General features: G+C 42.9%; 1 protein-coding gene across 2 annotated transcripts in view; it reads right to left on the bottom strand.

The window, feature by feature from the left end:
- Nucleotides 1-11,130: 11,130 nt before the first annotated feature.
- Map2k6 (mitogen-activated protein kinase kinase 6) overlaps nt 11,131-16,571 on the bottom strand; it is a 116,379-nt gene continuing 110,938 nt past the window's right edge. For both annotated transcript variants that reach the window (XM_021176183.3, XM_029483592.2), the window contains exon 12: nt 11,131-12,033. In XM_021176183.3, coding sequence (XP_021031842.2) covers nt 11,956-12,033 — 78 coding nt within the window. In that variant the 3' untranslated portion in view covers nt 11,131-11,955. The remainder of the gene's footprint in view (nt 12,034-16,571) is intronic.

Raw genomic sequence — 16,571 nt, forward strand, 5'->3', positions numbered from 1 at the left:
TTGCCTTCATGTCTTCCCCTCCATGATGAACTGTGCCTTGAGACTGTGACCCCGAACAAACCCTTCCTCCCTTAAATTTCCCGCTTGATGGGTGTTTAGTCATCACAATGAGAAAAGAAACCAATACCAATACCCCCACCCCATCCACATATCTCCCTCTACTTCTTGCATCAAGGAAGGCCTATCAGGTGAGGATAAAGACTGTAAAGTTTATGTGGGTCATCAGAAAGTCACCTGGGCAATATGTGTAAGCACAGAGAGCCCTCCACCTTGGAATCTAACTTCTGAAATGATGTAAATCCATAGATTCAATTTGAAGTGCATTTAAGTTTGATGACTCTTGATTTCACATTGACACATTTAGGTAAGAGACAAGATGGAAGTGGATGCACACTTGCTGACACAATGGACGATTCATTCCATTTGTTTACCCCCTGGGCTCTAGCAATTCTCCTCCAAACCACATTAAGGTGACTAGAAATCAAATAGGGCTTAGACTATGAGACCAATCAGAATAATTTGCAGACCCAACCATGTTTGCTTGCACTAACATTTTCTTCTTCGTCTCTCTGATCATCTGTCTCTTGGTACTGCCACATCTCACAACAGAAATGTCCCAGTATGATACCAAAGTTATCAGGGAAAACTTGAACAGCTAGTTAGCTGCATAGTTCAGTATAAGGACTGAACTATGCAGAAAAGAAAAGCAAGTAGGTCTTGGTCTTTTCATTGAACCCATCTGATTTTAATCATGACACCTTAGCAGTTTCTTCTAACCAAGGCTGTCTACAAGAATATTGAATATGAAGTACATTATGAATGGAAAGTTTTCTTTCCTCTATTGTGTAGCCATGTTCTGTTCTGTTCTGCTTAGGGAGGGGGGGGGTTCCTGGTTAATTTTTATTGTCAACTTGACAGAACCTAGTGTCATCTAAAAAGAGATAACATTAATTGATGAATTTCAGACATCAGATTGATCTGTGGCCATATATATGAGAGATTGATTGATGATTGATGTGCAAGAGCCTAGCTCACTGTGGGTGGCACCATTCCTTAGGCAGGTGGTCTTAGGCTGTATAAGAAAGCCATCCAAGCATGTACCAGTGAGCAAGCCAGTAAGCAGTTTCTCCATGTTTCTGCCTTGGATCCCATCCCTGATTTCCTTCAATGACAGACTATGACCTGGAAGTATAAAGCCAAATAAGGCTTTTCCTTCTTTACAATGCTTTTGGCCATAATAATAATCAGAGAAACAAAAATCAAACTACAGGTCAGAAGAAGGATGGGGGTGTGGTGGGTGTTAAAGCATGCAGGCAATACTTTTTACCTCAGGGTTTTGCTTTTTTCTTTCGGTGGCTCATAGCCAGTGCCTTGGTCAGTCTAGACAGGGGCCCTAACCCTGAGCTATGTCTGCAGTCCACCAGATCATTTCCTAAGGACAGCATTCCGAGAGAGCACATCTCAGGAGCAACTCAAGGATTATACTGACCCACTGTACTTTTTAAAATGTCTTTTATTAGTCATACATTTTCTTAGGAGATAACACACCATTTCATTCAAGGGCATCCCTCTTGAATGCTGACATTATTTGTCCCAGCTATGGAAGCACAGTTAGCACTTTGATAGAACGAAGTGGTTAGGCAGTCGCTTTCCTCCCTTTTAACTGTCTCCTCCACTGTTCGAGTCAGTTCACAAATTGACAAGACAATGAACACGACACACAGGGTTGGAAGTTTTACACACACACACAGAGACACACTCATCCAAGGAAAAATTACAATGTCAGCAGCTCAAGCTATCCTCCATGGCACCAGTGCGGAACTGAAGAATATCCTGAGATGGGAAATTAGAGTGGACGCTCCTTAGCACAGAAATTCAAGTTTAACTTCGCCTCTCTGTTTATTCTGTTTTTTGAGGTGGTGAGGAAGGAGCTGGGAGAGCCAGCCACATAACAACCATTGGCCTAACACCTCTGCCATTCTCTTGGCCATATGCACGGATTCCAAGAAATTCGTCATAGCATTTCAAAAACATACATACACTTCATACACTCTTAGATCATAAAGGGGACGATGATATTCCACATTTTACAAGACCTGGTGATAGGAATTCCACCACACCGTGACCTTTACATAAAACAAAACACCTCAACTTTGGCAAATTATTCCCGGGCTTGACAACTGACAGAAGCCAGTCACCCAGGCTATTACACACCCCTTATTGATAGCATTTGCAGTGAAATGTGGATTTCTCCAGAAAAGGACCCAGGCTATTGGGCTACTCCAAATGTTACAAACATGCATGCTGTCTTTAAGGCCACATCACCCTTCATCTAGGTACACTCCTGGAAGTTTTGTTAACATCTATCATCTATCAACATCAATGTATGTACACATGAACTACTGATTGCCTTGATTTTGAGATAATATTGCCAGTTTCAACAAGCTGTTAAACTAAAACAAAACTAAAACAAACAAACAAACAAAAAAAAACCTAACCACCCTGTTCAACTTGGATGACAAGAAAGCACAGCTAACATAAGAATATGAGTCCACCTCAGACGAGAGGCAAAGCATAGTAGCTGAACAACAAAATGGGCATTTGGAACACACAATTCCAAGGCTCTACAGAAGCCATTACTTGATATCCCACCTTCCTTTCCTTTCACTATGGAGTGATGAGGGATGTTTCTGGTGTGGAAAAAAAAATCAGCCCTGCCTGTCTCCCATCGAGGAAAACACAAGGTGAAGCCTACCTCCACAGCTCCTTCACTCTTGTAGATCATAGGTGAGAATGGAGGGTCAGGATTTAAATCTAACACTCACCTCAAAGGCATAGGAAGGTTCTAGGAGGCCCTTCCTGCACAAAAGTCTGAGTGAATTCCATATTCTGCGACTCAGCCTGCCTCCTTTGTAAAGAAAAAGATCCTGGAACCCACAAAGAGAAAAACGATTCTAGCCCAGGACGGTCAGCAGCAGAGGGCACAGGTAGCACAGATGGCATCTACAGGGGGATGCCCAGCATGGCCTTATTTTCTAAACTTTCTACACATGAAATTTAAGGGGGCTGGAATTGGGAGTTCTGAGGCAGAGGCGGACATCTCTCTAGTATCTTCTTTCATAATTTTTTTTTGGGGGGGGGGGGGGGTACCAAGAACAGTCATCCACGTGATATCAATCTTGCATCGTCATATTTGCTTTGGCCCCAAGAGCTTCCTTTAGAATCCACATAGTAGTTTGCAAATAAAGTTGACTTGTGACATAGGGAAAGAAACAATCATGGTTACAAATGAAATGTGTCTCCCGTAAAGTGCACAGGATGTAAGGACGGGTGTTGATAATCATTTCCTAAGGGAATTGAATGACTTATCTGGCTGCTCCTTTTTAAAGCATAAGGGTTGGCAAAGGACTCTGCATCCTTCTACAGAGGTACCTGCCCATCCATGCTTAACACGGCTGTGATCACAGTAGTAAAGACATGGAGTCAGCCATCAACTGGTGAAGAGATAAGGAACTGGGGTACTCATATGAATGGAATTTGGGTCAGCTATAGTGAAAAATGAAATGTATAGGAAAATGGAAGGAACTGAGAAAATATTAAGTGGGACAACCTGGGAAAATAAGATAAGAGAGATATCTCACATCCCCTCTCAGATGTGCATCCTGGCCTCTCATTTTCATATGTGTGCATTAATCAGGGAGGGAGTGTGTCTAGATGCCAGGAAATTAGAGACGGGCACACAAGAGGACCAAAAAAAAAAAAAAAAAGAGGCTTTAAGGTAGAGAGATGCAGACAGTGATAGGAGACAGATAATATAAAAGTAGAAGGGAAAAGACTGGGGGTAGAAGGACTTAAGCAAGGGTGGGGAACAGGGATATGGGGGGGCGGTCAACCAAAATATAGCACATTTTAATATGCCAGAAGCTCACCTGCTCCTTTGTGAGCTAGCTAAAGGTTCTCTGGGATATTTTTAGGAACTTAGAGCGACAGGGCTCCTTGTCGCAGAACTGTTCCTGACTTACGATACATGAAAGCACTCACATAGGAATGCAGCCAAGCCATCTATGACATACGGAGGGAGAGTGGCAAGAGATGCAAGAGGAAAGAAAGATACAAACCATGGTTGGTGCCTGGTCTCAGCCTTAATCTATATATGACACAGTGAGCCGCTTCAGGGACAAGTTAGTAAATGCCCCTGTCCTTGCTCTCCATCCCACAAAAGAGTTATCTGTGGAATGAGACCCTGAAGCTCAGAAAGACACAAGTATCAACTACAGGAAGGCAAGGGGCATGGTGAGGCTATTGCTCACAAAAGCAGAATTCTGCCCATACTGCCAACTATAAGAAAATCAGTGCAAACCTCAAAAATTATAACTATAACATAACCTCCAAAAAGTGGGCGGGGGGAGCACCTACCAAGTTCACATGAAGATGCCCATGATCACAAATTTCTGAGAGGCCCAATACTAGGCTATGTGCATGTAAATTCTTTTAAAGATTTCTAAAAAAAAAAAAAAAAACCAAAAACCTGTGTGTGTATTTATTTGCATAAGTTATATGCACCACATGCATGCCAGGTCTGGAAGAGTCCAGAAAAGAGCATGCAATTTCCCGGAAGGGGAGTTAGAGGCAGTCGGGAGCCTTCCCATGTGGCTGTTGGGAACATCATACACTCTTCCCGTTGAGCCATCTCTCCAATGCCTGAAATATACAAATTCCATCAGCACATTTGCATTCAGACACAAACAAAACAAACCAAAACAAAACAAAACTTCCCCACCACAAAGTCCTTGACCTTGATTTCTGTATCTTTTTAAACCAGACTCCTCCTCATTTTGAATAGGAAGATGTTTCCATGGGAGTTTTGCCTGAAAAGTGAAGTCAGGAACTGCAAAAACAACCATCAACTAATGCCCTGTCTCCACAGATCCTGCTGTGGGAGGGTGATATTTGCGTAGCTGTCAAGAGCAAAGCCTCGGGAAAAGGTCGTCTCTGGATTTGGTGGTGAGATGCTTCCCATGAAAAGAGAGCTGTGTTCTGAAGGTTCTTGAAGTCGAGTTTTGTTTTCCCAGGTGAAACAAAACAAAACAAAACAAAACAAAACAAAACCAAAAAACGTTCTTTTCGATGGACTACCTGATCAAACTTTTGGATAGGCCCTCTTAAGGAGTCATTGTGTATCATTCTAAGTGTGATCTGAGAGGTAGATGATACAGATAACGTGGATATCATGTAGATAATAAAGACACTATAACTTCCAAATGTGTCAAGTTCTGAAGGTGATAAAGGAGATAGCAGAGAGCTCTGGATGACCGCCATCTTAGAGCGAAGGGTACAAAGACTGGCACAGCAGACAATGACATGGCTTTCTGGATGCACAGAGACCCAACAGGCTCTGAGATTCGGAGGGGGGTGGGGGGTGGGGCAACCCAAGAGAAATCACATCAGAAAGGTGATATTTTGCATAGGCCCCTTGAATCAGCAATGTACTAATGGGTCCATAAAAGGAGTGCCCCACCCAAGTTCAGAGGCAGAATTCAAGGGGTCAGCATGAGTCTGTTCACAATGAGAACAGGAAGCCTCTACACTCACTGCTCACCAGAGGACTTTGGACCCTAAACTACCTCAGTACTACTCTGAGGGAAACAAACAAACAAGTATATGGGTAAGCTGGACACACCTCTGGGTAGCCCAGTGGGTAAGAGTGGAACTGGCAGTGTAGCCCAGCAGGTAGAGTGATTGATTGTCTAATATGCATAAAGCCCTGGGTTCAATTCTCAACACCACATAAAAACCAGGTGTGATGATGTACCCATAGCATCCCAGCACTTGGGAGACGGAGGCCATAGGGTTGCAAGTTCAAGGTCATCCTAAACTACATAACAAGTTTGAGGTCAGCCTGGCATACATAAGATCCTGTCTCAAAAACACCATAAAAATAAAATAAAATAGGATCAAGAGATGGCTTAGTAGTTAAGAGCACTTACAGATTCCCCCCACCCCCCCCCCCAGAGGACCTGTGTTTAGTTCCCAGCACCCACATCAACCAACACACTGCCTGGTAACGCCAGCTCCAGGGGGATCCAATCCGCCCGTACATGTACCCATAGAGATGCACACACACACATAGACAGACATAGATTTTCTTTTACATATGCCTTCTATTTGTAATGCCAGCTTTGGTCTCACGAGTCCACTGTAGTTCTGAAGACAGAGCAACAAACAAGTTAATGTCTGGGCTCATGACTCATCTTGTATGCACATTCCACTGCAGAGAAAAAGAAAATGCAAAGAAGCTAAGTGCCAAGGCTACAAGTAATACGTAAGAATGCGCCTTTCCCAAACTAACCTAAGTCATGACGTCAACGGCAGAGAACGGAAAGTGTCACTTAACCCAGAGGAAACTGCTCCATCTAGAATATTCTCTAGAATAATAAACACCTGGAGATGTGAACAGATAGCACTCAGAGTACTAAAATCTCCCCCACTTTTTCTGACTTTATTCTCCTGTATTCATCTGCCTAATAGACCTCAGGAGCTAAGTCAAATATGCAGCTGAAAACTCCATTCATATAGTTAATTAATTAGAATGTTGTGTTTGACGGTCTACGGCAGGCGTTGGCAAACCATGGCCTGTGAGCTAAAGACAACCCCTGCCTTGGTTTTAGAATGTTTGATTCGTAACACAGTCACCAGGGTTGTTCATTTGGGCATTGTTTTCTGATGTAAATTTCAACAGAAGAGCTGAGAAGATACTGCAACAAATACTCACAAAAAGCCCTTGAAACAGAAAGCCAAACATATTTACTATCTGACCCTTTATCAACATTTTGCCACTGTATTCAGGGATGACACTACATTCTATAGTGTTGATTGATCTACATTCTACAATAGTCTATTGATCTACAAGGTCCATAAACTTCCATTCCTCCCCCAACAAAGAAGTGTTCTCAAAATTGATGGTTCACATATGACATACATTGTCCTAGAGAAAAGGTTCTAGTTTTCAATATATTTCCAAGATAGTTATAATTTAACCAGTTAAGGCCATAGAAAACTTCCAAGCAGTGGTGCCACACTCCTCGGATCCCAGCACTCAGTAGACAGAGGCAGGTGGGTCTCTGAGTTCATAAACAGCCTGGTCTACAGGGCAAGTTCCAAGCCAGCCAGAGCTACACAGAGAAAACCTGTCTCAAGAAAAGAAGAAAAAAAAAGGAGAGGAGAGGAGAGGAGAGAGGAGAGAGGAGAGAGGAGAGAGGAGAGAGAGGAGAGAGAGGAGAGAGAGAGAGGAGAGAGGGGAGAGAGGGGAGAGAGGGGAGAGAAGAGAGAGGAGAGAGGAGAGAGGAGAGGAGAGGAGAGGAGAGGAGAGGAGAGGAGAGGAGAGGAGAGGAGAGGAGAGGAGAGGAGAGGAGAGGAGAGAAGAGGAGAGGAGAGAGAGGAGAGAGAGGAGAGAGAGGAGAGAGAGGAGAGAGAGGAGAGAGAGGAGAGAGAGGAGAGAGAGGAGAGAGAGGAGAGAGAGGAGAGAGAGGAGAGAGAGGAGAGAGAGGAGAGAGAGGAGAGAGAGGAGAGAGAGGAGAGAGAGGAGAGAGGAGAGGAAAGGAGGGAAACCAAAGTCTGCCTATCTTTACCTGTCAGTACATTCAGCAGTGTTTTAAATGAATAGAAATCCCAGGAAGGAGGGCCATGGCACCTCCAGAATGAAACCAAGGAAACGCTTGCCCATTCCCCTGGTGTGGTAACTGCTGCTTCAGGGATACACTGTGATATTTTTCAACCACAGTGTCTATCTTCAATGGCCTGATTAAAAAGTGTCTCTTCCTTTTGAAAAGCTAAAAAAAGCTGGGGGGGGGGGTGAAGGGGGGACCATGAAGGTGACATTAATCCAAGTATCATTTCACTTGCTGCCTCCATAAAAGCAGGAGACTCCTTGAGCCAGCAAATCCCCTTAAACTCAGAGGCTTTCTGACAAATCCCCAAGTGTGTGGTGTAATAGAAATTCTCTTCTGTTCACAAGCAGAACGTCAACTCTGATGAGTTGTGTGAATACACAAATCTCATTGTCAAAGTCAGAGAGAGTAACAACCACCCCAAGCCCCAACGCCACCCCCCAAAAGGAATTAAGAACTAGATATTCGTTGCATTTTTAAGACAAAAGAAACTTGTTTTTCCTAAACACTTCTAGAAGTGATTGCTCTGAACAGAGATAATGAAACCCTGTGGTTAATGAAGACCTTTGGGGGCTTAAACCATGGCATCCTAGGCCCTCTACTTCCTTTGTGATTATAGAAGACACGAGATCAAGTTTATTAGGAGACTAGAGAAAAAGTGATTGTCTTGGTACCTGTCTCCTCTACTGCACAGACTATTGGCTGTTTCCGACTATTGCATTTTTTTTTAATCTTAAAAAATTGTATATGTGTGATGTGTGTATATGTTGTGTGTGATGTATGTATCGTACGTACTTTTTGGTGTGGGTGTGATCACGTGTGTGTGTGTGTGTGTGTGTGTGTGTGTGTGTGTGTGTGTCTACACATGTAAGTGGCTATGTGGAAACTAAAGGCCAACATGAGGGGTCTCTCTTCAGTGTCTCTCCAAGTTTGTTTTTTGAGACAAGGTCCTTCTCTGAACCTGAGGCTAATAGATTTGCTCTAATGGTTGGCCAGTGAGCTTCAGGGATCTTCCAGGTTGCCCCAACCTTCTAAGCCATCTCCCTGCTCTCTCTCTTTCATTTCTAGACTATGAAATCTATCAGCACACAACTGATAAACATCCAAGAATGGTTTCAATGTTTAACTTCATAATTAAGGAGGCAGGCAAACCCAGAATATCAACACGACCGAGAATGAAATAATATTGGGGGGAGGAGGGGTGGCTCAGTGACTAAGAACTCAGTCTTTAAAGCCCCTAGTCAAATCTCAACATTGCATATGGCCAGCATCCACAAGCCTTGTGCTAAAATAACTCACAGGCTTGCTAATAGATTATGAGTCGTCAGGAGAAATACTGACACCTGAGTGATAGTCTTCAAAGGACTGCTGCAAAGCAGCTTGGGCCTAATTGTTTGATATGCTGAAGGATTTCGGCATCATACACACGGGGGCAGGGGGAGGTACTGAGACAACCCATCAAGGGCATCATAAATAAGGAAACTTTGGCATATGCAAATTCCTGTTAGGTTTAGAAGATAGACAAAACCTTAAAACAATGACCCATTTTGACTACATCGATTTGTGTTCTTTTCCATTTCAGGGGAACATTTCATTTGGACTTTTGATAAAATGTCCCCAACCCTGGTGTGCATCAGGAGTACATGAAGGCCTTCCCTCTCTTCCTTTTTTTCTCTTTCTTTCTTTCTTTCTTTCTTTCTTTCTTTCTTTCTTTCTTTCTTTCCTTCCTTCCTTCCTTCCTTCCTTCCTTCTTTCTTAATTCCCCCAGCTCAACCTGAACCAATTAATTCCAAGTCTCTGGGGACAGGACTCTGACACCCACACCGGCATCTAAATGGCTCCAAAGTGCACCAGCCTTGAACTAGCAGCTCTTCCCACTTTGATGTCTTACAGGTTCCTGCCCTGGGCTCACAGACGAAACAGCACAGGCACACGAGTGCAAAACCTGTTCTTTGTTAGAAGTGATTCAAAGAAGGCAAACAATTAAGCATAATCAGATACAGACCAGAAAGACAATTTACTTCAGGAATTTCACCGGAAGTTGTAAGAGGATTGGTTCCCCAGGCTTCTCCCCCATTGCTTTCTGTTCTCTTAAGATGATCAAATGGAGCCGGAAGACAGATATGACTTCTCTCTTATGTCAAAGAAAGGAACTTTCCAACTTAGAAAGGTGGGTGGGAAACTGAATGGACACAATCAAGAGAAGAATACCACTTTTCTGGCAAGAAAGAAATAAAACAAATGAGTCTTTAGAGCAGATGAATCTGTGCTTAATCAAACAGGTAGTGGGCAGAGGGGTGTCTGGAGGGATGGAAAGAGTGTGGTCACACACAACACACGTGGAAAGGTCATCTGTCCTCAGGTACATTCTACCTTTTCCTGGAGACAGGGTCTCCCACTGAATTTCAGTATGTAGGCCAGGCTAACCCATCCATAGGCTTCCAGAGATCTGTCTGTCTCCCCTTCCTATCTTGCCATTGCTGGGATTGCAGGCCTGTGCCACAAGGCCAGGTTTTTGTGGGTTCCAGGAAGCTGAATGCAAGTCCTCATGCCTGAGACGCAAGTGTTTCACTGACAGCCATCTCCTCGGCCCTGCCAATAGGTATCCCTTACAAGAGACTCTAAAAGAGATGCTGAAGTGTCAGACACACTCTGAACAGGTGACCTGTGGAAGAGAGTCCTGAAGATGCAAATAATACAATGGAAACTGTACTGTTAACGCTTCCAAATCCAGAGGGGATGGAAGGGAGAATTCCAAGAGGTCAGGAAAGGGAAATAAAAAATAAGTATGAATATTTTTTTCTTCCCTTTTTATCAACACGCTGTCTAGGAATTCCAATAGTAATTGCCTTATAGTAACACTGTAACAAAGCCAACATTCCTCATTATCTAGCAAATATTTACCTTTTCCCTGTCATTCAGAATACTTCTCAATCCTAGAGGATGCTTAAACTAGAGAACTCATGACGTCTTTAATCACAAGAATTCAGTCCACCTGCAAGAGCTTGAGAGTGGAGCGAGCTACTCCATGGTATTATACTAAGACATGGCCTGAGCCTGTGACAACTTGGCAGTCTGTCCCAAGGCACTGTTCTTCATTAAGTTTTCATTTCATTAAAGACTACTGGCGTTTATCTTCTCTTATCATAGCCCTTCTAATAATAAGACTTCTTCATTGGATGTGAGAACCAACCAGCAAGGCAGGATTGTTCATGCGTTATAGAAGCAGGCCTTGGGGAGTATCCATTGAGGAGGCACAAGAGCAGAAAGCCTCATTTCTCTCTGTGAGCTTCCATATCTTCTCTCATGACTTATCAGGTGTCCTTTTAACTAATATAGGTGTTCCTAGAAGCCACGTGGTAGGTAGGACTTGGTTTATAAATGTACTCACACACACAAAAACAGACACAAACACACACACACACACACAAATACATACAGAGAGAAAGAGATAGGCAAACTATAAAAAGCACATCACTTTCTGTTATTTTCATTTTTCCACTGATACTATGCCACAAATTTGAAGAGAACCATTGTATTCTTTACTCTTTGAGCCGTGATACAAGTGACTTTCATGGTTTCCAAAGTTGGGGGAGGGAGGCGGGGGAACATTAACTTTGACAGTTCATTCAAAAGATGCGATGATCAGCCACGGTTGAGTTGATGGTCGGAAGCAGCAGCCATGAGAGCTGCAAGCCACACTGTACAGGAAGAGCCCCTTTGCTGGAGATTTTTATAATATCCTTAAAAATGCATATTAAATAACTTCCTCTGGACCACAGACATGATTGAACTCAAAAAAATAAAAGCCCTATAAATACTGCCAAGTCAGCCCTGTCTCTGTATCTCCCTTCTTGCATAAAATGGAATATTTCCAACCAAGCACTGAAACATAAATATTAAAATAATAAGTGGGATACGCTACAAATCTACTTTACAATCTCTTCACTACTGTAGCACCTTGTTACCAGGGCCAATTGCATTCATTTCGTAAAGAACACGAGAGATCTGAGAAGCTCGAGGACCCGTATGACTTGCCATTAAATATTTAATCACCATTTCAAGTCCTAAGCCTTTGTCGTATTTCATCCATCTAGAGAGTTCAGCCTACGCTAGAGATTCCAAGGCCCCCTTTGGAGAGGAAAAAGAAAAACGGGGAGAGGAAACCCCTCAGAAAGGCAGGGTTCAATGACCTCAAGATGACTTTCTGTTGGCTCTGTAGTGAACTTGCTTCACCCTGTAAACCCACCAATCCACAGTAGGGTCGACCAGTTAAGTCCATGGCTTTTTAGTCCCCAAGTATCAGTTTTACAAAAGATGCCACGTCTGCTGCTTTGGATTCATGTACGGTGAAAAATGGATGTTGCTGGGAAAGAGAAGAAAAATACATGGTATTAATACTTGGCATTGATAACGTATAAAATTAGCAAATCAATATATCTGTTTAGTAAACGGGCTAATATCTCTCTTGAGGCAAATTGCATTTCTCATATTCCTTGTGAAACCAAGCACACATTTCTTCATGTGTTTACCTCAAGGCTATCTCTTTGCCATTTCCCATTTTGATATGTCTAGGTTTCCAATACAAAAAAAAAAAAAAAAATCTACACTTTAAGTAACATATGCAAGTATGCTACATAATTCCATCCATACAGAAATACAAAGATTGGCTAGGACCATCTCTCTACAAAATCATTTTAGACAGCTGCAATAATAGATTGATTAAAACTTTACAGACTTAGGTTCCTCCACTTCAGGGGACAAGGAACAGGGCAGCAGAAGAAGATACCAATGTCGCTGAACAGTAAATGGTCAAGGAAGGTGCTGTGCCTTTGACATTGGAAAACCTGGGTTGAATTAAAACAGCTAAGGCCATTTTCCAAGGCCACACCCATAGCTAAGACTTACACTACATCAATCCTGAAGAGTTTGAGCCATTCACAGAGATAATGCAGACTACCAGACGACTCGTCAATTCAGAAAAAAAAAAAAAAAAACTCAGCTCAGAGATTAAAGATTGAAAAAAGAAAAAGGAAAAGAAATTTTTCTTTGTGTCCAGGTTGGCCTAAGTCAACTTAAAGAAAAATACAATGCCACATCTTACACTGTGTAGAGAAAAGGTATGGCGTGACTCGAGAGACCCCCTATTCCAAGCAAGTCAAATGGCCAAGTCATTTCTTCTGGGTGACAGAGCAATCCTCCTATATGGCTCAGCTGGGTCATAAGTGTTGGGCTATAGAGCCTTCAATCTCCAGCTAGGGAGAAATCCATTACCCTCATGTTCCTCAGCTCTTTCTTCTCGTGAGACCAAAAGCCAAGCAAAGAAACTCTGAAGGACAACTCCTTGAGGCACCCACATCACACACCTCTCCACCTCACTACACCGCTCAGGCCTCTGAAGAGCCAGCAGTGGCCACTGTGAATGGCTCAACATGACTCCTTTCTCATGTAGTCATGACTCACTCAGCTTCCCTGATGAGCGGTTCTGTTCCGCAACCTTCACTCTGCCTACCAGTAGGTTTTCTAATTATATTTGTTTGAAACCTGACAGCAGAGGGCCGGATGAGTCAGCTCTGTGGAGAACTGAGAGCCCACCCATGCAAGTCTTAGGAAACAATGCAACAGAGGGAGGGAACAAAGGAATGAAACCCCAAAGAAAGTGGGTGGTCACTGTTGAGCACTGTGACTCAGAACAGGAAAGTTCTTCTGTTTCTGCCCCTTAGTGGGGCTGGGCTGAGTGCTGTCTCAGAGCCTTATGCCCAATGTGATGTTCTAGATTCAGGGCCCTTCACTCTAAAGTCCCTCATCTGCCAAACACGTGACACCCTTTTCAATTAAATGACCACTTATGTGGCATCCTTACCAAGGCCTTGTTTTTTACTTTTTTTTTTTTTAACCACCGTACTTATTAGCTTTCCCACATCCCCTTGACATTTGGGGATCTTTTAACATGCTTTAAAAGCTCTTGACTATCAAAACAGGACATGCCAAGCCTCGGATTGCCTGGATGGCTGAGTCCAGTGCCTATCAGCTCCATCTCGAGATTTATCCTGCTCTCGCTAGCTCAGTACACGGAGCTCCAGTCCATGAATGGATTAAATAATACGATCTGAAACTCTTAATTTACAACAAGTTCTTTAGATGCCTTTTAGTTTATCCTAGATTAAGGAAGGTTCTGAGAGGGCCGGAGGACAAGAGATGAGAGAGCAAGCAGGCAAGCCAATCAACAGGGAAGGCGTGACGAGCCTTGTGTGGGACTTTGAAGTTGAAGAGCACTGAGAACTTGATTCTATAAATGACTAAGAATAGGAAGGACAGCAACTTGGAGGTGGGCAAATGGAGTCCCACAAACAATCTCTAGGCTCCTGCTCCAGCTTAACACTCCTCCTAACAAGGGCCAAATCCTAAGAGGGAGGACCCTGTACCATTTAGGAGTTCTATAGTATTGGGAAGAAGCATGGAGATTCATGGACAAGCTGCCAGGAAGCAGAGGGGCAAGCCACAGTCACTAACAGGCCTCCAAAATATCCCAGGTATACACCTCAACTTCTAGGGCTATGGGTTCAGCTCTCCTTGTTTCATACCGCCATTCCAATCTAGAACTTTCTCAGATATTTGGAGAAGACAATCACACCACTGAGAAATCATCCAAACAGCCTGGCTACTATTTCTGGTGGTAAATATCTAAGGTAGGGGTCTTCAAACTATAATCCACAGACCAAACCTAACTCCTCGTCTGTGGTGGTTTGAATGAGAAATGTCCCCCATAGGATCAGATGTTGAATACTTGGTCCTCAGTTGGTGGCGCTATTTGGGGAGGTTTGGGAGGTGTGGCCTTGCTAGAGGAAGTACGTCACTAGGGGCGGGCTTTGAAGTTTCAAAGACTCATGCCAGTCTCTGTTGGCTCTCGCTGCTTCCTGTGTATACTTCAAGATGTGTCTTCAACTTCCCACTCCTGCCACCTGGCCTTGGCTCCACCATCAAAGGTTCTAACCTTCTACAACTATAATCCCAAACAAACCCTTCTTTCTCTAGGTTGACTTAGTAGTCAACTAAGTAATAGTGTGTTATCACTAAAATAGAAAAGTTACTAATACAGTGTCTTATTTTAAAATAAAGTTTTATTGGAACACAGCCATGTGCTCTTTTTTTCTTTCCTTTGTTGAACATGACTACTTTCAGCTTAGTTCATTTCTTTTTAACAGCAACTACATGGCTCATTAACCTAAAATTCTATCTAGTTCTTTACCACCCTCCCCCCCCAAAAAAGTGTTAGTTAATATCTGCTGTGGAAAAAAAAATGCTATAAAACAGACATTTAAGATGAGCCAATAAGATAGGGCTTAAGGCAGGTATAGCCCTCCATCTGAATTAGGGTGAAAATTATTGGGGATTCTGTAAGACCTATATATCTGGGTTGGAGCCTTGATAATAATATTCCTTTCTTTGGAAAAATAATCTTTTTTTCCCTCTTCCTACCTCTTTACAAATTCCTAAAACTGAAACAATAGCCCTTCCAGCACGTGTTGCCCAGTGCTGAAGTCAGGGAGTTCAGACTCAGAATTTCCATTTCAAAACCTCAATTCCACAGGAAAGCAGGGAATAGTTACGGTCTTAAAAGGCACGTCCATTTCCACTACCACAAAGACTAATGCCATAGAGGGGGAGGGCTGCCCACACAATCTTACATTAATAGACGTGCCAGTCACCCCAACTCAGTGTTTGTTAGATTGTGTCAGGAAGGCAGACGTCAACAACGATGCCAATGTATAGGAAACATTTTTTTTCCTCAAATGTTTTCTGGTGAATGTTTTGATAAGAGGCCACTTAGATTGAAGAAGAAGAAAAAAGAAAAGAGGATATTCGGCACTGTAAATAGCTGGACTACAGAGAAAATGTTCTTGTATTAGAAATTAGTTATAAAACAGAGACTTCAGGATTCCAAGTTCAATAGGATCCTACAGGAATCACTCCCTGTCTATCACACCTCATGTGAACTTATCTGTTAAGTGTCCATGCATACCACAAAAGGGGAGTCAGGCCTGGAAAAGCCTCCAGTTGTCACTTCTAAAAAATAATAATTCAAGGAGAGATCTTCAACTCAAGCAAGTAGATATATCCTCAAAGACCACACATCTATTTGGGTTTTCTCTTTTTTATGATTTATTTATTTATTTTATATCTATGAGTACACTGTTGCTGTCTTCAGACACACCAGAAGAGGGCATGGGATTCCATTACAGATGGTTGTAAGCCACCATGTGGTTGCTGGGAATTGAACTCAGGACCTCTAGAAGAGCAGTCAGTGCTCTTAACCACTGAACCATCCCTCCAGCCCCCGCCACACATCTGTTTTCATATAGCTGCTGAGTGGTGAATACTAGACACTGCTCTTTTAAAGGGAGACAATGGAAGCTCAAGGAGATGGCCTGACTTCAGTTTTTCTAATCATAGAATGCCTCGGAGTTAAAGAAATCAAAGCCTATCTACAGAACTCAAACAACACATGGCAGAGATGTCCACAAATGTCATCTATTGATAACTCTTTTATTGTTGTTGTTGTTGTTATTGTTTTTTGTTTGTTTGTTTGTTTCTTTGAGACAGAGTTTCTCTAGGTAGCCCTGGCTGTCCTGGAACTCACTCTGTAGACCAGGATAGCCTCAAACTCAGAAATCCCCCTGCCTCTGCCTCCCAAGTGCTGGGATTAAAGGCATATGCCACCACTGCCCAGCTCTAATAACTCTTTTTTAATATTTTATTTTTAATTATGTGTATGGGGAGGTGGAATGTTTATGTACCCACAGAAGTCTGAAACAGACATCAAAATCTCTGGAGCTAGAGCTACAGGGCCCAACATGGGTGTTAGGAACTGAATTTAGGTCCAGGTCCTCAACAGTAAATGCT

The sequence above is a fragment of the Mus caroli genome, unplaced genomic scaffold (genome assembly GCF_978045245.1).
Source record: "Mus caroli unplaced genomic scaffold, Mus_caroli_1 scaffold_13, whole genome shotgun sequence".
NCBI classification, from domain to species: domain Eukaryota; kingdom Metazoa; phylum Chordata; class Mammalia; order Rodentia; family Muridae; genus Mus; species Mus caroli.